This window comes from Aquarana catesbeiana, linkage group LG01 (genome assembly GCF_042186555.1).
Source record: "Aquarana catesbeiana isolate 2022-GZ linkage group LG01, ASM4218655v1, whole genome shotgun sequence".
NCBI lineage: Eukaryota > Metazoa > Chordata > Amphibia > Anura > Ranidae > Aquarana > Aquarana catesbeiana.
In genome coordinates, this window is record NC_133324.1 from 280,098,003 (window position 1) to 280,121,865 (window position 23,863).

The 23,863-nt window shown below is 41.9% G+C and overlaps 1 protein-coding gene across 1 annotated transcript in view; it reads left to right on the forward strand.

The window, feature by feature from the left end:
- The window catches only part of CLTCL1 (clathrin heavy chain like 1), a 290,219-nt gene that overhangs the window by 239,252 nt on the left and 27,104 nt on the right, over nucleotides 1–23,863 (forward strand). The window contains exons 17-28 of the mRNA XM_073629124.1: nucleotides 5,181–5,415; nucleotides 8,455–8,577; nucleotides 8,748–8,893; nucleotides 9,029–9,212; nucleotides 9,320–9,512; nucleotides 17,384–17,541; nucleotides 17,632–17,796; nucleotides 17,882–17,989; nucleotides 18,217–18,384; nucleotides 18,673–18,822; nucleotides 18,904–19,035; nucleotides 19,313–19,423. Coding sequence (XP_073485225.1) covers nucleotides 5,181–5,415; nucleotides 8,455–8,577; nucleotides 8,748–8,893; nucleotides 9,029–9,212; nucleotides 9,320–9,512; nucleotides 17,384–17,541; nucleotides 17,632–17,796; nucleotides 17,882–17,989; nucleotides 18,217–18,384; nucleotides 18,673–18,822; nucleotides 18,904–19,035; nucleotides 19,313–19,423 — 1,873 coding nt within the window. The remainder of the gene's footprint in view (nucleotides 1–5,180; nucleotides 5,416–8,454; nucleotides 8,578–8,747; nucleotides 8,894–9,028; nucleotides 9,213–9,319; nucleotides 9,513–17,383; nucleotides 17,542–17,631; nucleotides 17,797–17,881; nucleotides 17,990–18,216; nucleotides 18,385–18,672; nucleotides 18,823–18,903; nucleotides 19,036–19,312; nucleotides 19,424–23,863) is intronic.

The window sequence follows — 23,863 nt, forward strand, 5'->3', positions numbered from 1 at the left end:
TCAAGATTTCCCCCTCCCACTCCATGACAGTGGTGATTGTGACTACACTTATTGGGGCTACAGATTAACAAGCCTAAAGGAAAAGGATCATTGGCCTCGCTAGCTCAGGCTCAGCTCTTAGCTCAAACAGGAATCATAGTTTATTAACATGGGGCCCTACTACCCTTTATTCTGATAGTTGTCTCCAATATGACTCCCTGCCTCCCTCTGACCCGTCTGCCACACAAATTTCCTCATCTTTTCCTATCTAGATGGTTATTGTTTGCCTCAATGTCAGATTTCATGAGCAGAATCTCAGGCCTTTTAGAGGCCATTGAGAACAGGGGTTACAACTGTGCCCCTTCAGGCCCCCCTAGTGAATGGTCTTTGGCTGTATTTTAAACCAGACACGTTAACTGAGGAGGAGGTGGTAGTTGAGGATGATTCCTCTTTCAAAGGAATGGGATAAGGAGGACACTCCAGCGGTAGAGTTTTCATCAAAGCTTAAAGTGTTAGTAAACCCAGGACCCTGCATTCACTATATCTGGTCTCCCACAGTAAACAGAACATGGAAATTCAATTATTTTAGTAAATCTAAAATGCTAAATACCATTTCTCATCATCAGTATATAGCAGTCTTGTGACTTCTATCAATGCCTGGCCGAGCACTGGTTACAGCTTGTAAGATGAGTTTTCATTCTCCTCTGGCTGTCCTATGAGGCTGCAAGACTCCTGACCCTCTGTCTGGACAGTGCTGAGTGGCCCTGTGCTGATCACATGCACCCTCCCAAAAAAATCCTCTCTAGCAATACACACCAAACTGAGCATGTGCCGAGTGCCCCCAAAGCTCTGTACTATCAGGAGATGAATTGGCGACTGTGGAAGAAGGGGGAGGATCAGAAAAGATAGGATCTAACAGCCTTTTTACACAATGTACAGGATTAACTCCTTAGGTTCCACAGTGAGTATAACAAGCATGCTTTACTGCATATACAGACTGAATTTATTGTTCTGGGTTTAGTAACACCTTTGACGATAAAATTGCTTAAGGATGCCAAGCTTAAGAATTGCGTTGCTTCAGGATTTTTAAGGATTTTTACTCTTTACTCAGCCAAATCCTATTGAGAAAATGTTTCAAAGTGGCAGTTCTGTGGTAGATCCTACTATTTCTTGGATACCCCCTTCAAAGCATTTTTTTTTTACTTGGTGGGCTCCTTCATGCAACCTGCTGCAGTTGCCAGATCATTGCTGTCTGGACTAAACACATGGCCCAAACGTTCAATCCTAACCTGCCTCAGTCCAGTTGGTTAGACTTTTTGCCTATAGCCTTACAGCTTGGTGGACATACTTTCAAATATTTAGGAGCGTCTTCTCTCCATCCATATATGCAAGACCCTTTTGGTCTAAATGCTGGTCAGCTGAGCTCCCATGCAAGAATCATGTTGAGTGGTTACCCTTTGAAGGCAAAAGCCTGTTTGGTACTTCCTTGGATACGTACATCAAGGAGATTACAGTGGGTAAGCGTACTAACCTTGTGCCTCCACCAGTAGGATTTCTGTTCATGAGTTCAGAAACTTTCGCTCCTATCAGTCTTTAGTTTCAAATCTTAAGGCAGGAAGAGTGGGGGAACATCTGCCTGCCATCTTGACCTTCTGGTCTCAGAAAATGTTAGCTGCCTGGATGCCACAGTGACATTTCCAGGGGATAAAACTGGAGTTTCATACTCTCCCTCCTCCTCATCTCATCCTTTCAGACTCGCCCTTTTCTCTATTAGATAAACCCACCATATCTCCTGCTGCTGTTTTGGAGCTCTAGTTTCGGGATGTATTTATCTCCAGAAGAATGCTTTCAAGGCTTTTGCTTTAACATTTATATTGTTCCCATGCCAGATGGAGGAATTTAGCCCGTGCTGGCTTTAAAGACTCCCAAGTTGTTCATGCAGGCTCAGTAATTTCACATGGAAACTGCCAGGTCAGTCGTTGCCTCCCTCTATCCAAGAGATTTTCTGGCTACAATATACATTAGAGGTGCTTGAAAGAACGGGTTAATACCGCGCTAGAGTGTACACAAATAAGAAAAAGTAGCTGCAACAAAAACCATCAAATATCTCTACGGTGCAAACAAAATAATAAAAACATAAGTTGCGCTTAACATGAAAAATCACACAATAAGTGATGCAATGAGATTTGATAAACGGTGAACATTCACAAAAGTACATATGCAAAAAATGAGTAAAGGAAAAAAAATGAATTGTGACAAAAGAAGCAAAAAAAATTAAATAAAAAATATGTCCATTGAGGTAGTAAATTCCAATATTGTACACCTTCACCAAAAAAAGAAGAGGGGGGAGAAGGAGAGAAATTCTCAGTATGAGGAGAAAATCCCACTCTGTGTGTGGGAACCCTTAACCAAACCGGTGGACCCACTGAGTGGCTGTCGGTCATAACAGGAGAAATTCGGAGATGCTGGAGATCTACTAGTCCCCGCAGGGGGCATAATCTGCCTGCGTTTACGACCTCGCTATTTAGGGGGTCCACCGGTTCGGGTAAGGGTTCTCACACACAGAGTGGGATCTTCTCCTCATACTGAGAATTTCTCTCCCCCCCCCTCTTCTTTTTTTGGTGAAGGTGGACAATATTGGAATTTACTACCTCAATGGATATATATTTTTTATTTAATTTTTTTTTTTTTTTTTTTTTTTTTTTTTGCTTCTTTTGTCACAATTAAGTATTTCCTTTACTCATTTTGTGCATATGTACTTTTGTGAATGTTCACTGTTTATCAAATCTCATTGCATTACATGTCACTTATTGTGTGATTTTTCATGTTAAGCGCAACTTATGTTTTTTTTTTTAGAGGTGCTTACTTGCACTTTCCCATCTTTCCTCTTCGATGCTGTGTTTGCATCTGGAGGTGGATGATCAGCATTACCAATTTGTCACCTTGTCCTTTTGGCCTCTCCATGGTCCCTCAGATTTTCAACGAGGTACTTGACCTGATCTTATCTCTGCTTCATGCTCAGGGAATTTATGTTGTGGACATCATAACTGGACGATCTTCTAATACAGGATTAGTGTTCTATCTCTGTCAGCCGACAGCCAACACACACTGAAGACTCTGCAGGACTTTCATTGGATCGTCACTGGACCACCGATTGAAGTACCTTGGGTTGGCACTAGACAGGTCCCTGTATAGGTTTTCCTTGCCTTGGTACAAAGGTCTATACCCCTGCTCTCATGCCCTTGCCTTCAGGGTCAAAGGGAAATCCTCACTTTGCGCCTGCATGAGGGTCTTGGACCTAATGGTTGCTTCCTTCAAGGTTGTGCCATATGTCCAGATTCATTCCATACTGTTGCAACTCAAAATTCTGGTAGAATAGGACAACAGACTTGGTGCTTGGACTGTCCCATGCGTCTGACTTGCAAGTCAGAGAAGCCCTTACCTACAAAGATGTGGAAAATTCTCACAATGGATGCCAGCCCGTTGGGCTAGGGCACAGTACAGGATGCCCTTTTGGTGCAGGAAACTTGGTAATCACAGAAAGTTAGCCTTCCCATCATTCTAAAGGTTAGAGCAGTTTGGTTGGTCCCCTCAATTGCAAGGGCACTGCAGGATAATCTAGTTGAAGAATGACACAACGTGACCTAAAACCCTCAAGGGGGCACAGAAGTAGTGCCGTTCAAAGGGATGCAGATTTAATCCTCTCTTTGGCAAAACTTCACATTCTGTTTGTGTCCACCGTCCACATGCCAGGCATAAAAAACTGGCGGGTGGACTTTCTTAGTTGAAAGCATCTGGACCCAGGGGAATGTGCTCTCCATCAGAGAGCTCTTTGCCGCTGGTGGGGGATCCCAGGCATTGATTTTCTGGCAAACAAGTTGTGCAGGTTTGTCGCCAGGTCCAGGGACCCACAGGCATTTGCAGTGTATGCTCTGGGGATGCCATGGGATCAGTTCAACCTGATCTATGCCTTTCCGCCCCTCCAGATTCTCCCTCTTCTGTTTTACAGGATTGAGATGGAGGGCATTCTGGTGATTTTCATTGGTTGCTGGTTCTAATTGCTTGGTTGTTGAAGCCATTGTCCCAAGAGACAATGGCTTCAGCAACCTTTGAACCTGGACTTTGTCATCCCTTCCCTCCTGAAGGCTAGGATACTGACTTCTCGCAAACTCTACCATTACACCTGGCAGGCCTAAATTGCTTTGTGCGAGTCAAGAAAAATAAAAACTATGTGGGATGTGTTTTGTCCTTCCTCTTGTCCTGTCTGGATCCACATCTGATTTGGAGTGCCATAAAATGGAAGATCTCAGCCATTTTGATTCAGAGACCCTTGGTTTCTCACTCCCTCGTTTGAGGCCTTTGTACAAGGTGTCGCACACATTTCTCCCTCTGTATGTTCCCCTTCATCTCCATGGGACCTTAATCTGATTTTCTCGAACCTTCAGGACCTTCTTTTGAACCTGTTAGGGATAGTCAATTGTCTGACCACACTCCCATGGTAGACTTTCTCGTTCCTATCACCATAGTGTGGAGGGTCTCTGAGTTAGTGGTCTTATTTTGTATGAAGCTCTTCCTAGTGTTTCACAAGGACAAAGTTGTCTTGAACCCGAAGTCCTCCTTCCTCCCTAAAGTGGTCTGTTCCTTCCAACTGGACCAAGACATCATTATTCGCTCTTTGTTCTGCTCCTCAACATTGCAATGCTCTTTCTCTCCACTGTCTCGTTTAGGCAACTGTATTCCTTCTTGGGGCCTGCCTGTTTGTTGTTCCACCAATGCGAGGTGGATCAGACAAGTTATGAATGGAGCCTACAACCCGAGAGTTAGGGTTCCTCCCTTACCTGTTAAAGCCTACTCTGCCAGATCTGTTAGTATTGCATGGGCTTTTCAGTATCACTTTCTCAGATTTGCAAGGCTACCACCTGGGTATCTTTTTTTTTTTTAAGTGCTACCAGGTGAATGTTCAGGCCGCAAGTTTTTCTCGTTTGTCACATTGGCCTAATTACTGGTAAGTCAAAAATCATATTTTCATTTCTATCTAACGTGCTCCTTTTTTGTATGTAAATTATACATAAAACTTTAGATGTGTGTGTGGGGGGGGGGGGGGGGTTAGCGGTGTGTATAATTGCTACTCTTGTATTCAAATTTGTTACCTGCTACATTGGATGCTATTCTTTAAACTCTTGTTGTCTTCTCCAAATCAGGCTAAAACTACTATTACCATGGCTGGAATCCAGAATCCATGAGGGCTGTGAGGAGCCAGCGACACACAATGCTCTGGCCAAGATCTACATTGACAGCAACAACAATCCTGAACGCTTCCTGCGGGAGAACCCTTTCTATGACAGCTGTGTAGTGGGCAAATACTGTGAAAAAAGGGACCCACACCTGGCTTGTGTAGCTTATGAGAGGGGTCAGTGTGACTTGGAGCTTATTAAGGTTAGTTCTGCTAGTCATTTAAATATATGTCAAATGAATTGCAAAACTCTCTACTCCATTTTGCTTTGCTTCTGCATCAGAAGTGAGACTCCTTAGTGACAGTCTCCACCACCAAGCACACCAAAGACTCTTACCATATAGCTGGACCTCAGAATCTAGGAGGTGAAGCCACGCATGTGTATGAAATTATATCCATTATGGACTAGTGAAACCATCAGCCACAATGCTGCCTACAATACACTAGTGAACTTCCTCTACAGTGTACATGTTAAAAAGAGGAAGACACCGAATGGTGCAGGGTAATCCAGGAGGTTTCTTAAATACACAAAGTAAAAGCCAAAAAGCACTGATGTGTCTTGCAGTACTGTAATATGAGCAGCATTGTGGCTAGTGGCTTTACTAATTCTGTATGAGGATAATTTCATACACAAGTGTGGCATGACCTAGATTCTGAGGTCCAACAATCTGGTGAGAGTCCTTGGTGATCTTGGTGGTGGAGAATGTGTCAGTGAGTAATCTCACTTGGGGCGCTCAAGCAAGGCACAGTGGAGTGGAGGATTTTTAAATTCATTTGACACATTTTGTTGGGACATTACTTTCACTGAAAGTGTGGTGGGAACTGTTTTTTTTTTTTTGTAAGCGCTGCATGAAGGGGCGTTCCTGCAAAATAAGCCAACAGCGGGTAAAATTAATAGAATTCTTAGGTGGACTACTAGACGAGTCACGAGCAAGGAGGAGAGGGGTCCTGATTCCCATATGTTGATCTTTAGTTAAGCTGGCTATACTCTAGTAGAAATTTGAAGAACATTTGTTTGATTTTCTAATTGTTAGTGGATTCAAATTGACATTTGTTTTTGACCATAACGACAACAAAATTGCAAGGGTTAGGGCAGGATGTAAAGTTTTTCTCAAACAAATTTTGAACAGTGTATGTGTTTTCGTCCAGGAAAATCCATTTGTTCCCAAATCAAATATTAAAAGCAAACAAACTTTTGAAGTACTTTTGAACAACCTAAACCAACTTTAGGGTCTTCGCCTGCATCTATGTCCTTCATTCGGTACCACTGAGGGTGCAGAAGTCCGCCCTGACTCCATGTAATCCACAGAACAAATAGAGAAAAATCTCAGCCACAGCCTACCATTCAAGCCAAGCGTGTGGTGAGTGATGGCAGCCTCAGCCTAACGCCATCCAGGCCATGTCCCTCGACATGTTTCGCCCCACCCACGGGGCTTATTCATGGAGGTAAGGTTACCTTTCTGCTTTCCCTTAGTACACGCAGGGCTTGCGTGATGTGCGGTGGCTGAGATTTTTCTCTATTTGTACTTTTAAATGACATTTTGTCAAGTCATAGAATGTAGTGGGAACTTTTGTGTGAATATTCATACGAATGTTTGTTTGAAAATGTACTAATGTATGGCCAGATTAAGACAGACTTTAAAATACTGTATCCAGTTCTGGAGACCTTACTTTAAGGTCTTAGATATAAAATGTATCAAGAGAGACTCTAGAAACCTAATAAGTACAGTCTTGAGGAAAGGAGGAATTTGACTGGAACCTTTAAAAACTTTAAGGGTGTAAATAAGATTCACAAAGACATTATTTTCAATACGAAGTGAAAAACAAGAACACAGGGAAATTAATCCCAAGCTAGCAGGAGAAAGAAAGCTCAAAACCAACTTTCGGAAAGTAGTATTTTTCAGAAAGTGTAGTGGATGCTTGAAACAGATTTCCAGCAGAGGTAGAGTTTGTCAAGAGTAAGTGAATTGAGACAAACATATCTGTAATATTCAGTGGTTACATTTAGAGGTCCACCGATATATCGGCTGTTATTTGGCGTTTTTTAATTAATCGATTGTGCTGATAAAAAAGGCCAATTATAACTTCAGCGCGACTTGCAAATGACTTCTGTAATAGAAGTCAATGCAAGTTGCCTGAAGTCTTCTGTGGAGCAACTTCTCTCCTCTCTGGGCAGCCTGCCAAGTCTGATAAAAGAAACTAAAAAGATACAATGTTTCTACTTCAATGAACTGAACTCCCATGGAGGAGTTCTCAGTTTAACCATTTAAAGACTAAATCTTTTCTGACATTTGTTGCTTACAAGCAAAAATCCTGTATTTTCTGCTAGAAATTCACTTAAAACCCCCAAAAATTATATATATTTTTTTAGCAGAGACCCTAGGGAATAAAATAGCGGTTGCTGCAATATTTTATGTCACGCGGTATTTGCACAGCGGTCTTTCAAACGCAGTTTTTTTTTTTTTTTTTTAAATACACTAATGAATTTAAAAAAAAAACTAAGCAGCAAAGTTAGCCCATTTTTTTTTTTTTTCGTCCAAAAGTTGTGATTACCTGTTTAAATGTAAGAAATTTTCTGTATCACTTATTACTTAAGGCTGCTTTTACACTGGAGCAGGCAGGCGTTGACGCTAAAACGGCAGCGGTGTGCATTCATTTCAATGGGCAGGAGTGGTGGAGGAGCAGTATACACCGCTCCAAAGATGCTGCTTGCAGGACTTTTTTAACATCCTGCCAGCGCATCGCCTCCGGGGAACCGTTTTGCAGGCACTTTACAGGCACTATTTTTTAGCCCAAAAGTGCCTGAAAAACGCCCCATTGTGAAAGGGGTCTAACTGTTAGATTTTATGAGATGAAGGAAAAAAAAAAAATCAGCTTAACATATCGGGCCAAAAAAATCAGCATCATATATCGGCCATTGGCCGCCGCGATTTCTAAATATCGGCATCGGCCAGAGAAAAACCCATATCGGTCGACCTCTAGTTACATTTACCTTTTACCCTTCTGGCTGTGCCACAGTCAGGCAAAGGTCTGCTAAATACTCTGTAACATCAGACCAGTGGAGAGTGCTACAGATATTTAAAGAAAGCAAATGTTTCTTAACCCAATTCCCTGGGAGAAAAAACTTATCCACCCTAATGGTATCTTCAAAGAATTTTATCATCAGTTTTGGGAAAGTTGCTTTTCTTTTTTTTTTTTTTTTTCCCTGTGAACTGAGAAGTAAAAGATTCTCTCATTTTTAGGTGTGCAATGAAAACTCTTTGTTTAAGAGTGAAGCTCGTTACCTTGTGCGAAGGAAAGATGCTGACCTGTGGGCCAGTGTTCTTGAAGAAAATAATCCATTCAGGCGACAGCTGATTGACCAGGTATATTAACTAACAATAATTTTAACAAATTTACTGTTAACCACTACTGTTAACAGTTTGTCCTATGCATGGAAAATCAGGTTACGTTAAGATAATTGCATGTGTATCTGTGTTTGGTATATTGTTTTGCACATCTTCAGTACTTTGGCTGTATTTTTTCCCCCACAAAGGTGGTGCAGACTGCTCTGTCAGAGACACAGGATCCTGAAGAAGTGTCGGTGACTGTGAAAGCATTTATGACTGCTGATCTCCCTAATGAACTCATTGAGCTTCTTGAGAAGATAGTTTTGGACAACTCCGTGTTCAGTGAGCACAGGTCAGATGGGGAGGTAATAGAATTCTAGGAAAAGGATAGAAACAATGGTGGGTGGCATGGAAGGGCTAAAATTTGGCTGTTTGTAATAATGTACCATGCATAAATCATGTCTGTTGAGTGACTGTTTGCTTTCAGGAACCTGCAGAATCTATTGATACTAACCGCCATCAAGGCTGACCGAACACGTGTAATGGAGTATATCAACCGCTTAGACAACTATGATGCACCAGACATTGCTAACATTGCCATCAGCAACCAGCTATTTGAGGAGGCCTTTGCTATCTTTAGGAAGTTTGATGTTAACACATCTGCCATACAGGTGAAGGAAATTCATGGGTCAAGTGTTATAAATATTGTAAAAGCAATACCTTGACATCAAAATGTTTTTGTTTATTGGTTGTTTCTCCCCTACAACACATCTTGCAGGTATTGATTGAGCACATCGGAAATCTGGACCGTGCATATGAATTTGCAGAAAGATGCAATGAGCCAGCAGTATGGAGTCAGCTGGGTAGAGCGCAACTGCAGAAAGACTTGGTCAAGGAAGCTATTGACTCCTACATTAAAGCTGATGACCCCTCTGCTTATATGGAGGTGGTGCAGGCAGCAAGTAAGAATGGTGAGTATTTTTAATACAGACAAGAAAGAATTTTGCAGTTGGAGGATAATTATTCATAAAAGATGTTCACAGACCAATAAAATCAGCATTGCTATCCCGTTAGGAATTGTATAAAACAAAATACCTAGCAAAAAAGCAATATAAATTTGTACTTGTACGTTAACCCACTGCTAACAGTGGCCTCACGGAAGTGGTCATGGAGACTGAGCTGTCACTGACAGCTCTGGGTCTTGTACTAACGATTCAGAGCCAGGAGAATTGGCCTTCATGTCCTATATCAAAGTTATCGTTTCACTATTAAAAGCCAGATTACAGTTCCCTGACTGTCTTTTTCTCTCCTCAGCTTCTGGTGCTTTCACATATCCATGGCAATCCTAGAACTCAAAAGCTGCCGATAAATTCGCAGGGAGGATCCTGCTCCTCAAGCACTATATTAATTATTTTGCTTCTTCGTGTATTTCAAGAATGTCTTGCTGATCTTTTTTCAGCTGTTCCAGGATTGTTGGACCAGGAAGTTATTGTTTTCCTTTCTTTCACTAAAGGTTTCAGGGGTAAACCTGTTTTCAGTTCCAAAATTCAGAGGAGGCCTTCCTCCTATCTTGTATCTCAACACCTGGATTCTATTTGTTGCGTTATATGTGCTGTAGAGTTACGCACTACCTCTCGCCAAACACAACTCATTTACCTGAATGGGACCACGTTGCAACTGTCTGCTATGCACATGGCTGCAGTGCAGTAGTCTGCCATTTGGGAGGTTAAACAGGTGGCCTTATGGCCGCCTCACCACCTGTCAAATGCTCTTTTGAATGCAGATTGCTCTTCAGAGAACAGCACAAGTGTAAACGACACCCTAATCATGGAGACTACTTAGCATTCATCGACCTAAAGAATGCATATTTTACAAATTTAATTTTAAGACTTTGGGTTATTCTCCAGGTGCACTTTTGTGGACTGCATTTTTTTCCTTTGATCAGTGGGGGGGGGGGGGGGGGGGTAGAACTGTGTTTAGCCATTGCCATCATCAAGACTCAGGCATTTACCTTGTCTGTTCTTTATCAGTGTCTTCTAGCTGAAAACTCATTTATACTTTCTTTTACAAAATATTTTATTTGCAGAGTAATTCGAACAGGTAAGTTAGGTAAATAATGGAATGGTTACATTATATATAACAAAAGCAGAGAAAAATCTCAACAAAAGGGTAAAACAAGAGAATCGCAGAGCCTCTGAGTTCCATTTAGCATCATAATGAATGTTCAAAATCTCTGACTGAGAGAGCTCAAGCTTCCTGGTTGTATAGTGCAATGAGTTAAATCAAAACGATTCGGGGCACATAATTAAAATCCAAAAACCTAGAAACCTATTGAGGTTGAACATCCATATAGAGAAGTGCTCCCTCCATTATTAGGGGATACGATCACTGTAACCATCCACACCCAAACACAGCCCTACAGCCTGGTGGGCTTTAAGGATGTGAATAGATGGTAAGGGAAATGGAAACCAAAAAATTGAATAGATAAAAAGGAAACTGGGGGGGGGAGAAGAGGAAGAAATAAAAATGAAAAAAAGGAGGAGTCCTATGGGGTGAGCACCAGAGAGTCATTAAATCGAGAGTAGCCGATTATTGAATCTGAGAGGTTGGGTATATGTGATCCAGAGTTGCCAGACCTTGAGAAATTTATCATGCGTATCTGTGGCTAATGAGGTCACCTTTTCATTGACCATGATATAATTCATACGATTCTTAACCGCTTCAAAACTAAGTACAGGAGTTTTCCTAAGCCCTCTCAATAGTTAATTTAGTTGCAGTAAAAAAATGCAAGGCCAACTGGCGCTCTGGGCAGAGCAGTTTAGATCAAATATCAGCTTATAAAGAAGGTCCTCGTAGGGGTCCCGTTTAATTTTTTTTCCACTTTCATTTAGTAAGTTACACATTACTTCTCCTGTTTGTCCCTCACTCCCATTGTGAGTTTTAAACCTAATATTAAAGCAGATCTCCAGGTTTCATTTAACTTTAGTTTGTTTGAACCAAGCTGGTCCAAAATAACTATTTTCTTCACTAACAGTTGCAGCAGCTGAAAGCGCTGTGTAAACTGTATGCTTCTGCATATATTTTGAACATTTTCAGTTACACAATTACAATTTTGTAATTCCATTACGGGTACAGGAGTGGCACATAAGAAGAATGGTTCACATGCTCTAGTAAAGGTATTATGGTGGCTCTACTGCTTCTCCTAAGTGCACTCTCAGACATTTGGGTCATAGGACAGTGGGGATTGGGGGGAAGCAACACTATATTATTATTTGGTCATTGTTAAGCCTGTCTGTGTATCTGGAGGGGGGTTGAGAGGGGAACTCATGTATTGGAAAGTAGGGAAGAGGAAAAAGGAAAGAGGGGTGTGAGTTGTGAATGGGGTTTGCAAAAAAGAGCATAACAAAGAGAAGAAAAAGAAGGGGTTGGGTGAAGTTAATGTAGGCAAAAAGTTGTTATCCACTGTCATTGGCAAGACCTATTACCTCACAGTCCCTAGGATCTGTCGAGGTTCATTTTCTATTTTTCATCTCTAGACTGCTTGCTACAACTGGGAAGGTGTGAGGCGGGGTGAAGATATACCCTTAAAGGGGCGGGCCTTCAGTTGTTTTACGTGCCTATAGTTAATTTTTTCTGTAGGCAGCATAACAACGCTATGTTGCTTAAAGCAGACCTTCACCTTAAATAATAGGATTTTTATAACAGTTTACCTGTAAAATCCCTTTCTTGGAGTACACCACGGGACACAGAGCCACAGTATTTACTGTATGGGTTATATAGGCACCTTTAGGTGATGAACACTGGCACACCCTAGAAAGGAAGTTTAGCTCCCTATATAACCCCCCCTTACTGGGAGTACCTCAGTTTTGTAGCAAAACAATATACGTGTATTAGAAGAGGGGAGGGACCTCTGTGTCCCGTGATGTACTCCAAGAAAAGGATTTTACAGGTAAGCTGTTATAACAATCCTATTCTCTTTATCGTACATCACGGGACACAGAGCCACAGTATTTACTGTATGTGATGTCCCAAAGCAATGTTAACTGAGGGGAGGGAGACACAAACATAAGTAGGGTGCAATTAGACTTGAGGACCTTTACTGCTGCCTGCAGCACACTGCGCCCAAAGGCGATATCCATATGCCTTCTTACATCCACCTGATAGAATCTGGTGAGTGTATGGACTGAAGACCAAGTTGCGGCCTTGCAGATTTGAGCCATGTAGGCCTGGTGATGCACTGCCCATGAAGCACTAACAGCCCTGCTGGAGTGCGCTTTGATTTGAAAAGTTGGAACTTTCCTCTTCAAACCTTAAGCTTGAATAATTACTTGCCAGATTCACTTAGCAATAGTAGATTTCGACGCTGCCTGTCCTTTTCTAGGAGCTTCAGGCAACACAAACAAAACATCTGTTTTCCGAATCTGAGCAGTCGCCTCCAAATAGATTTTGACCGCTCTCACTACATCCAGAGAATGTAGTGACTTTTCTTCCGTAGAACAGGGTTCCGGAAAAAATGAAGGCAGAACAATATCCTGCTTTAGATGAAAACCTGAAACCACCTTCGGTAGAAAGCTAGAATGAGGACGCAATACTACTCTATCCTTGTGAATGATTAAATATGGCTTTTTACAAGAAAGAACCACCAATTCTAATACCCTTCTTGCAGAAGTAATGGCTACCAGAAAAACTAGCTACCTTGTCAAAAGGACCAAGAGAATATGCCGTATCAGCTCAAAAGGCTGTTTCTGTAATGCCGACAGAACTAAATTCAAGTCCCAAGGGTTCAGGGGTGCTCTAACCGGTGGATTAAGCCGCTTTACCCCCTGTATAAAGCTTCAGACCAAAGAATGTGAAGCAAGCGGACGTTGAAACAATACCAATAAGGCCGAGACCTGGCCCTTGATAGTACTCAAGGCCAGCTTCAACTCTAACCCCATTTGCAGAAAGGCAAGGATTCTACCTATGACACACTTTCTGGGAGGCCAACCCCTGGATTCACACCAGGAAACATATGCCTTCCAGACTCTATAATAATATTCAATAGCCAAACTGTTAAATTTAGCATTTGTAAGGTAGGATGGAACACTGGTCCCTGCAATAGCAGGTCTGGACATGGTGGTAGGGTCCATGGGGCCCCCTACTGCCATCTTTACTATTTCTGCATACCAAGATCTTCTGGGCCACGCTGGGGCCACAAGAACCACCGACTTCTTTTCCTGCTTGATCCTGCGAAGAAGTCATGGAAGCAGCAGAATAATAGGGAATGCATAAATCAGTGAGAACTGATCCCACGGGGTCACCAACGCATCTGTTCCGCATGCGAGTGGATCCCTTGTTCTTGACACAAAGTTATCGACCTTGTTGTTGAACCTGGACGCAAGCAGATCTATGTCCGGGATCCCCCATCTTTGGCATATAGCCAGGAAGATGGGGTGAAGGGACCATTCCCCCGGGAACAACTGCTGGCGACTTAAGTAGTCCGCCTGCCAGTTCTCTACCCCTGGAATGAAGATTGCCAATATGCACAGCACATGCTTTTCTGCCCAGGTTAGGATCTGGTTCACCACTCCCTGGGCTGCATGACTTCTGGTGCCCCCTTGGTGATGTAAGCCACTGGTGTGGCATTGTTGGATTGGATCCTGACAGGACAACCCCGCATCCTGCATGTCCAGGCCTTTAGGGCTAGGTACGCTGCCCGAATCTCTAGAATGTTGACAGGTAAGGTCCTTTCAGTTCTGGACTATTTCCCTTGAACATTCATCTCTTCCAGGACTGCTCCCCAACCTGAAAGGCTGGCATCTGTTGTTGCCACCTTCCAGGTAACTGGTAAGAAGGATTTCCCTTTCCGCAGATTCTCGGGTATCAACCACCAACTGAGGCTCTGACGCACTATTGGCGACAAACGTATCGGAAAATCTAGCGCCTGGACTTTCTTGTTCCAGGCAGACAGGATACTGGTTTGCAGCAGTCTCAAATTAAGCTGATCATAGGGAACCGCTTCGAATGAAGCTACCATCTTTCCCAACAACCTCATACAAAGGTGAATAGAAGGACCCTTCGCCCTGACCACCTGAACCAGCTCCTTTATAGCGCTGATCTTTACCTGGGGTAAAAACACCCTCTTCTGGGTTGTATCTATAACCAGACCCAAGTTCTCTAGTCTTCTTTCTGGCTTTAAAGAAGACTTCTCTAGGTTGAGGACCCAACCTAGGTATTCCAAGTAGTTGACTGTGGTGACCAAGCTTTGGTCTAAGCGGGCTACCGATCAGTCTTTCAAGAGCAGGTCGTCTAGGTAAGCTATAATCGTTATACCCTGGGCCGTTAATCTGGCCAGAGGAGGGGCCAGGACCTTTTGTAAACACCCGAGGTGCAGTAGCTACACCGAAAGCTACACCGAAAGGTAGAGCTACAAACTGAAAATGAAGCTTTTCCACTTCGAAACGCAGATCTTTCTGATGAGCGGGGAAAATGGGTACATGCAAAAGGAGTAAACATCCCTCATTTAAACGGGCTCTTTCTCCAGTGCCAGTGCAGTCGCGATGGCCTCCACCATCAGGTTCAAGAGGTAAAACTCAGTCAACCCCAGGGACAAAGAGTCCTGGGGGAGGAAACCTACAAGACAGAGCGCTAAAGCCTCTTTATGAAGGGGCGCCCCTGCTCGTTCGAGGTGGGGAGGGGGGGAGACTGCTTTAGTTCTTAAGGGTTTGGCAGGAGGATTTTTATGACAGATGGGTGGTCTCCATAATAACTCTAGGTTACAAACTAGAGTTCTGAGAATTCCCGTCTCCTTGCTTCCTCAGATCAAATGTTCCCAAAGACCCAGAGAAAAAGAAGTCTCTCCTTCAAGCGTTAGACCGACTTTTGTTGCAAAAAGTGATCATGGTGGTTCCCATGGAACAGCAGGGATTGGGGTTTTATTCAAACCTTTTCAGGGTGCCAAAACCAAATGGAGATGTCAGACCCATTCTAGATCTCAAAGATCTAAACCGGTTCCTGACAATTTGATCTTTTTGCATGGAATCAATCAGATTAGTAATCTCCATCCTACAAGGAGGAGAACTTCCCTTACCTTACCCGGCTGCAGGGTTCTGTGGTAAACCACACAGACACAAACTTCAACACTCACGGTGGGCTCTGTTAAAAAACCTTCAGGAACTGGGGCCCTTTTTATCGGGAGATCCACACTCCTGGGCCTGGAAAGCACCCCGCCAGGAAATATGGCTGAAAAAACCAAACACTGGATCCCGAGTACCAGCTCTTTAAAAAGAGAAGCGTTACAAGCAGAACCTCGTTTCTTCCGAAACAAGGCCCGGGTACCATTCAATTTGGCCTGGAAAAGACACTTTGAATGGATCCAGTTGCATGGCTTGCCCCAGCAAAGATTTCTCCAGCTGAGTTCAGCACAGCACATCTTTACTCGTGACCAACATCTAAGACATTGTCAAAAAAACTGAGGTACTCCCAGTAAGGGGAGGGGTAATATAGGGATCTAAACTTCCTGTCTAGGGTGTGCCAGTGTCCCATCACCTAAAGGTGCTTATATAACCCATACAGTAAATACCGTGGCTCTGTCATGTGATATACGATAAAGAAATATATTTTGCTCCCCCCAATCTCTCACATTTCAATAATATTTTTTTTTTTCTTAAAGTGTACCCCAAAGGCAAAAGTTTTTTTTTGTTTTAGCTTTGGATAGAGTGGAGAGGGATTAAAACACCTGTCGTTTTTTTCTGTCTGTACCACCATTAGGTGGATTTATTCTTTCTATTAGTCCTGTGTACTGGTATCACTGAAAGTGGGAAAAATAAAATAAAATTTGGGTTTTCCCCAGAACAGGGATAGTGGAGATATCTTCCAATGTTCTGGTGCACCCAGGTAACACTTGAGACTGCCTCACTTTAGAGGGATTTTCTCTCACTTCCTGTTTTGGATATGGGACAGGAAGTGAATGGAAATGTCCCCAAGATAGCAAAACAAATTTTACAAAACCTTTAAACCCTTGCTTTATCCAGAATGTAAAAAAAAAACTTTGCCTTTTTACTTCTACTTTAGGTTCCATAGGGTTTTGTGCCTCATGTTCTCACCAACAAACCCGCTCCCGGAATCAGGACTTTGGATCCTCGCAGAGACCCGGCCCGTGCACATGTTGCAGGTTGCCCAGTACATTTGTGAAGTTGAAGCAGTATGGAAAAGCAAAGCCTTTCCATGTTGGTACATGTGCGGAATCACACTGTGCGCATACGCACATGTGCTGCAGGGCTCTGCCAGGACCTGTAAGGCTGGCCAGAGACCTTGAGCACATCTGCATACCGAGGGGGTGGAGGGGTTAGACAAAGCTAGAGGGGGACTGAAGTTCATCTTTATTCAAGCTGTGTCCCTCAATGGACTCCATAAAAATAATTTTATTGTAAGTACAAAAATCTGATTTTGCTACACATAGTAACCAAGTAATTGCAGTAGCCAATGGAAAGTGAGACCATACGGCAGGAAATTCTCTCTGAATAGGTACAATGCACCCATAATTTGGGTAAAATAGCAAATGTATGGGTGAATAGTGTAGTATAAACTTTTTCAAACAATTTTTTTTAACAAATTTTGAACAGTTAATGTGTTCCTTACGGGTTGTTCTGAGACCTAGTATGCCCATTATAGTTTTCACGTTTTTGTTTTCCATACAGGATATTATTCAGATCATTATGTATGCCAATGTCATACAGTGGCTTGTTACCTGCAAGATCAGTCTTTCCTATTGATTTTCTTGTTTTCTTTGCCTTTAATAAAATGGGTTGTGGCAACATGTGAAATTTATGAAAGCAGGAATCTAAATTTGTACATTTCACAGGTAACTGGGAGGACTTGGTAAAATTCTTACAGATGGCAAGAAAGAAAGCCAGGGAATCGTATGTAGAGACTGAGCTGATATTTGCTTTGGCAAAAACAAATCGCCTCTCAGAGCTGGAGGAATTTGTCAGCAGTCCCAATAACGCCCATATTCAACAGGTCCTGTTCTCAATATTTATCTATACAGCATTTTTGTTTTGTAAGATTTTTTTTGTGTGTTTTTACTTTCCTGCCTTTTATGAATTTTAGGTGGGAGATCGTTGTTATGAAGAAGGCATGTATGATGCTGCTAAACTACTTTACAACAATGTGTCAAATTTTGCCCGTTTGGCATCCACGCTGGTACACCTTGGTGAGTACCAAGCTGCTGTGGACAGTGCACGGAAGGCTAACAGTACCCGCACCTGGAAGGAGGTAAGAGAATCCCAATGTCAGGAGCACATAATGTGGAAGCATTCATGAATTGTATTATCACTGTTATTTTTACTCCTTTTTTAAGGTCTGTTTTGCATGTGTGGATGGTACAGAATTCCGTTTAGCACAGATGTGTGGACTGCACATTGTGATCCATGCTGATGAACTAGAGGAGCTGATCAGTTATTATCAAGTGAGTGCGGAACCAGTAATTGTTTGAAACATCATTTTATGATGCAATTTGCCTATTATTGATAATGCAAGGAGGTTCCCCGTCTAGTTCAAAAAGATCTTTCCTAAGCCCTGTTTTCATTCTAGATGGTTATGTAATGAAATAAATCTAGTCCTAGCCCTGTAATAAGTTATTGGTAATTTTATTTGATTTTTTTTCTGGTGATTGCTTTCCTGTTGTCTCTAAAGGACCGTGGTTATTTTGAGGAGCTAATTGCACTTCTAGAGGCAGCCCTGGGTTTGGAGCGTGCACACATGGGTATGTTCACAGAGCTGGCCATTCTGTACTCCAAGTTCAAGCCTCAGAAAATGCGGGAGCATTTGGAGTTGTTCTGGTCTCGAGTCAACATCCCCAAGGTAAGAGATGAGTTTTTGAGAATTATTGATGCATATATTTATCAGATTTGTCCAGCAGATGACCATTATTTATGGATCTTGATAAAGTTGGTTTTATTAAGCAGTATAAAAACCAATGTGTCAAAATAAGTATATTGACACATTGGTTTTTATACTGCTTAATAAAACCAACTTTATCAAGATCCACAAATAATGGTCATCTGCTGTACAAAAATATTCTTATGTGCAGCCTTTCTGGACAGCTATATATTTTTTTAATACGTGTTTTTTATACTTGCACTCTTTCAGGTTTTGCGTGCTGCAGAACAGGCCCACTTATGGGGCGAACTAGTTTTCTTGTATGATAAATATGAAGAATATGATAATGCAATTCTCACAATGATGAGTCATCCCATCACTGCCTGGAAAGAAGTACAGTTTAAGGATATTGTAACCAAGGTATTTGTTTATCTAATATGTTTTCCTAGTTTGTGCATGAGTGAAAAAAACAACATATAATGATGTTCTTTATGGTTACAGGTTGCCAATGTAGAGCTGTATTACAAAGCCGTGCAGTTCTATCTGGAGTACAAGCCTTTGCTCATTAATGACCTTCTGTTGGTCTTATCCCCACGTTTGGACCACACACGAACAGTCAACTATTTTTCTAAGGTAATATATGGTGTGTTTTTTTTTTTTTTTTAATTCACACCTTGCATTTATTATGTACAACTCTGCAGATCTTATGCTTGTTTCCTCAAGGTATCTGTATGAAAAGAGAATCCTTAGAACTGTAGCTTTGCAGTCCTGTAGAGCTTTATCCAATCTTCTGCCTATACACATACAGCAAACATTGTACATTCTCCTATGTTCTTAAAAACCTTTTAGGACACAGTAAATTTTTGTTTCCATATTGCAATGTTTTACTGACCTCTGACCTTGCCCTTAGATGAACCAGTTACCTCTTGTTAAGCCGTATTTGCGCTCCGTTCAGAATCACAACAATAAATCTGTGAATGAAGCCCTCAACAATCTGCTGACAGAAGAGGAGGATTATCAGGTAACAAAGTAAACCGGAGTGATTAAATACAGAACTTGATGCTGCTATACCATACCATGTTATCTGCCCATTATTGCAAATCACTTTCTTGGCATACTTTCTACAAAGGCATATTTGCAAAATTAAAGGATAAATTCCCCTTTGGGAACATGTTACATGTTACCACTGCTGCAGCGTCTCCCCGAGCCTGGGATCTTCTCCCCGATCTTGCTGTTAAAAAATGAATGCAGCCGTGCGGGGCTCCTCCCGCCCGGGCCACATCATTCATTCTTCGAGTTCTGTATATGGGAGAACTACAAGTACCACTCGTACGATGTACAAGGAGACAGCTTACACAGACAGTCTTTAAGAGCCCTGCATTGCATTTGCAGATCACGGATGCAATGCTTTACAGGCTCCTCCAAATAAATAAATGCACTTTTTTTTTTTTTTTTACCTGCAAAAAGATGGGCATTATTTTATTTTATTTTTTTTAAGGTGAATTTCTACTTTAACCTTTTTGTGACCAATGGTCATTGATGCCCAAATACCTAGACAAAATTTAGCAGAATCAACTTGTGTTAGGAAACTTAAAAAAAAAAACATTGCTCGGGTAACTTAACCACTTCAGCCCCGGAAGGATTTACCCCCTGCCTGACCAGAGCACTTTTTACAATTTGGCACTGCGTCATTTTAACTGCTAATTGCGCGGTCATGCAATGCTGTACCCAAACAAAATTTGTGTCCTTTTCTTCCCACAAATAGAGCTTTCTTTTGATGGTATTTGATCACCACTGCGATTTTTATTTTTTGCGCTATAAACGGAAAAAGACAGAAAATTTTGAAAAAAAATGATATTTTCTACTTTTTGTTATAAAAAAATCCAATAAACTCAATTTTGGTCATACATTTAGGCCAAAATGTATTCGGCCACATGTCTTTGGTAAAAAAAAATGTCAATAAGCGTATATTTATTGGTTTGCGCAAAAGTTATAGCATCTACAAACTAGGGTACATTTTCTGGAATTTACACGGCTTTTAGTTTATGACTGCCTATGTCATTTCTTGAGGTGCTAAAATGGCAGGGTAGTACAACCCCCCCCCCCCCCCAAATGACCCCATTTTGGAAAGTAGACACCCCAAGGAAATTGCTGAGAGGCACGTTGAGCCCATTGAATATTATTTTTTTTTTGTCCCAAGTGATTGAATAATGACAAAAAAAAAAATTACAAAAAGTTGTCACTAAATGATATATTGCTCACACAGGCCATGGGCATATGTGGAATTGCACCCCAAAATACATTCAGCTGCTTCTCTTGAGTACGGGGATACCACATGTGTGGGACTTTTTGGGAGCCTGGTAAAAAAGTACGGGGCCCCGCAAACCAATCACCGCCTTCAGGATTTCTAAGGGCGTAAATTTTTGATTTCACTCCTCACTACCTATCACAGTTTTGAAGGCCATAAAATGCCTAGATGGCACAAAACCCCCCCAAATGACCCTATTTTGGAAAGTAGACACCCCAAGCTATTTGCTGAGAGACATGTTGAGTCCATGGAATATTTTATATTTTGACACAAGGAAAAGTGACAAATTTTTTTTTTTTTGCACAAAGTTGTCACTAAATGATATATTGCTCACACAGGCCAAGGGCATATGTGGAATTGCACCCCAAAATACGTTTAGCTGCTTCTCCTGAGTATGGGGATACCACATGTATGGGACTTTTTGGGAGCCTAGCCGCGTACGGGGCCCCGAAAACCAATCGCCGCCTTCAGGATTTCTAAGGGTGTAAATTTTTGATTTCACTCTTCACTGCCTATCACAGTTTCGGAGGCCATGGAATGCCCAGGTGGCACAAACCCCCCCCCCCCCAAATGACCCCATTTTGGAAAGTAGACACCCCAAGCTAGTTGCTGAGAGGCATGGTGAGTATTTTGCAGCTCTCATTTGTTTTTGAAAATGAAGAAAGACAAGAAAAAACATTTTTTTTTTTTCTTTCAATTTTCAAAACTTTGTGACAAAAAGTGAGGTCTGCAAAACTCACTATACCTCTCAGCAAATAGCTTGGGGTGTCTACTTTCCAAAATGGGGTCATTTGGGGGGGTTTGTGTCACCTGGGCATTCCATGGCCTCTGAAACTGTGATAGGCAGTGAACAGTGAAATCAAAAATTTACGCCCTTAGAAAGCCTGAAGACAGTGCTTTGTTTTCGGGGTCCCATACGCGGCTAGGCTCCCAAAAAGTCTCACATGTGGTATCCGCGTACTCAGGAGAAGCAACAGAATGTATTTTGGGGTGTAATTTCACATATTCCCATGGCATGTTTGAGCAATATATCATTTAGTGACAACTTTGTGCAAATAAAAAAAAAAAAAATTGTCTCTTTCCCGCAACTTGTGTCACAATATAAAATATTCCATGGACTCGACATGCCTCTCAGCAAATAGCTTGGGGTGTCTACTTTCCAAAATGGGGTCATTTGGGGGGGGTTGAACTGTCCTGGCATTTTATGCACAACATTTAGAAGCTTATGTCACACATCACCCACTCTTCTAACCACTTGAAGACAAAGCCCTTTCTGACACTTTTTGTTTACATGAAAAAAAATTTTTTTGCAAGAAAATTACTTTGAACCCCCAAACATTATATATTTTTTTAAAGCAAATGCCCTACAGATTAAAATGGTGGGTGTTTAGTTTTTTGTTTTTTTTTTCACACAGTATTTGCACAGCAAATTTTCAAACGCATTTTTTTAAATTTTAATGCACTAAAACACACTATATTGCCCAAATGTTTGATGAAATAAAAAAGATGATCTTAGGCCGAGTACATGGATACCAAACATGACATACTTTACAATTGCGCACAAACGTGCAGTGGCAACAAAATAAATACATTTTTAAAAGCCTTTACAGGTTACCACTTGAGATTTACAGAGGAGGTCTACTGCTAAAGTTACTGCCCTCGATCTGACCTTCACGGTGATACCTCACATGCATGGTGCAATTGCTGTTTACATTTGACGCCAGACCGACGCTTGCGTTCGCCTTAGCGCGAGAGCAGGGGGCGACAGGGGTGCTTTTTTTTTTTCTTTATTATTTTTTTGCTTTTTTATCTTATTTTTAAACTGTTCCTTTCATTTTTTTTTTTTTTAATCATTTTTATTGTTGTCTCAGGGAATGTAAATATCCCCTATGATAGCAATAGGTAGTGACAGGTACTCTTTTTTGAAAAAATTGGGGTCTATTAGACCCTAGATCTCTCCTCTGCCCTCAAAAGCATCTGACAACACCAAGATCGGTGTGATAAAATGCTTTCCCAATTTCCCAATGGCGCTGTTTACATCCAGCGAAATCTAAGTCATGAAATGCTTGTAGCTTCCAGTTTCTTAGGCCATAGAGATGTTTGGAGCCACTCTGGTCTCTGATCAGCTCTATGGTCAGCAGGCTGAATCACCGGCTGCATTCTCAGGTTCCCTGTTGAGACAGGAGAGCCAGAGAAAAACACGGAAGACGGTGGGGGGGGGGGCATTTCCTCCCACTGCTTGTAAAAGCAGTCTAGAGGCTAATTAGCCGCTAGGATTGCTTTTACATGAAAGCCGACCGCTGGGTAAAAAGAATGATACCAAGATGATACCTAAACCTGCAGGCATCATTCTGGTATAACCACTCAAAGTCGTGAATGGCGTACCTGAAGACAAAAAAATGGTTAACAATAAAACACAGTAAACGGTAAAGTATAAAAAAATACCTTAAAAGCAAACATGATAAAACATAATAACAATAAAACATTGCAGAATAGAATACAGTAAAAAAAGAGCAGAACAATAGAGAGAGAATAGAGAGAAAGAGAACAATAAAACGACAACTATTTTTTTAAACTTTATATATATATTTTTTTTTTTTTACTTTTTTTTGTAACTAACTTTTATAACTGTAACCGGTTCCAGGTTCGGGTCTCTCAAAATGCGATGGCATCTTGGGAGACCCTGTGAAAGTGCGCCTAGTCTGTGCAATGCTGTACCCTACGCTAATACTCAACCAGTGAATGGTAGCGTTCAAAACATTCACCAATGCAAAGACCAGGATTGTCAGGACAGGTGGGACAATAATAGCGGGTGTCACGCCTATATCCGCGCTTGCTGCAGACACATCTTTTTTGGGGGGGTTCGTTGGGTAGGGGTACTCGGGAGGACATAAAGAAAATGCCTCTCATGCAGCCGACTGCATTTGGTTGGGGATGTGAATGGGGGAATTACGGGCGCTGCAGAAGTGGTGGTTCCCAATTAGGATTGGCGAATGCAGCAGGAAGGGTTTGTCTTCTTCTTGGTGGCAGCGGGACACTACTTGTGCTTGCCACCTCACCAGCTTGAACTGCACTTATGGGACTCGCCACGTCACCAAGTGTTACTGCAGTGCTGGTTTGACTACGACCGGGGTGTACTAGGCCGCTGGTGCT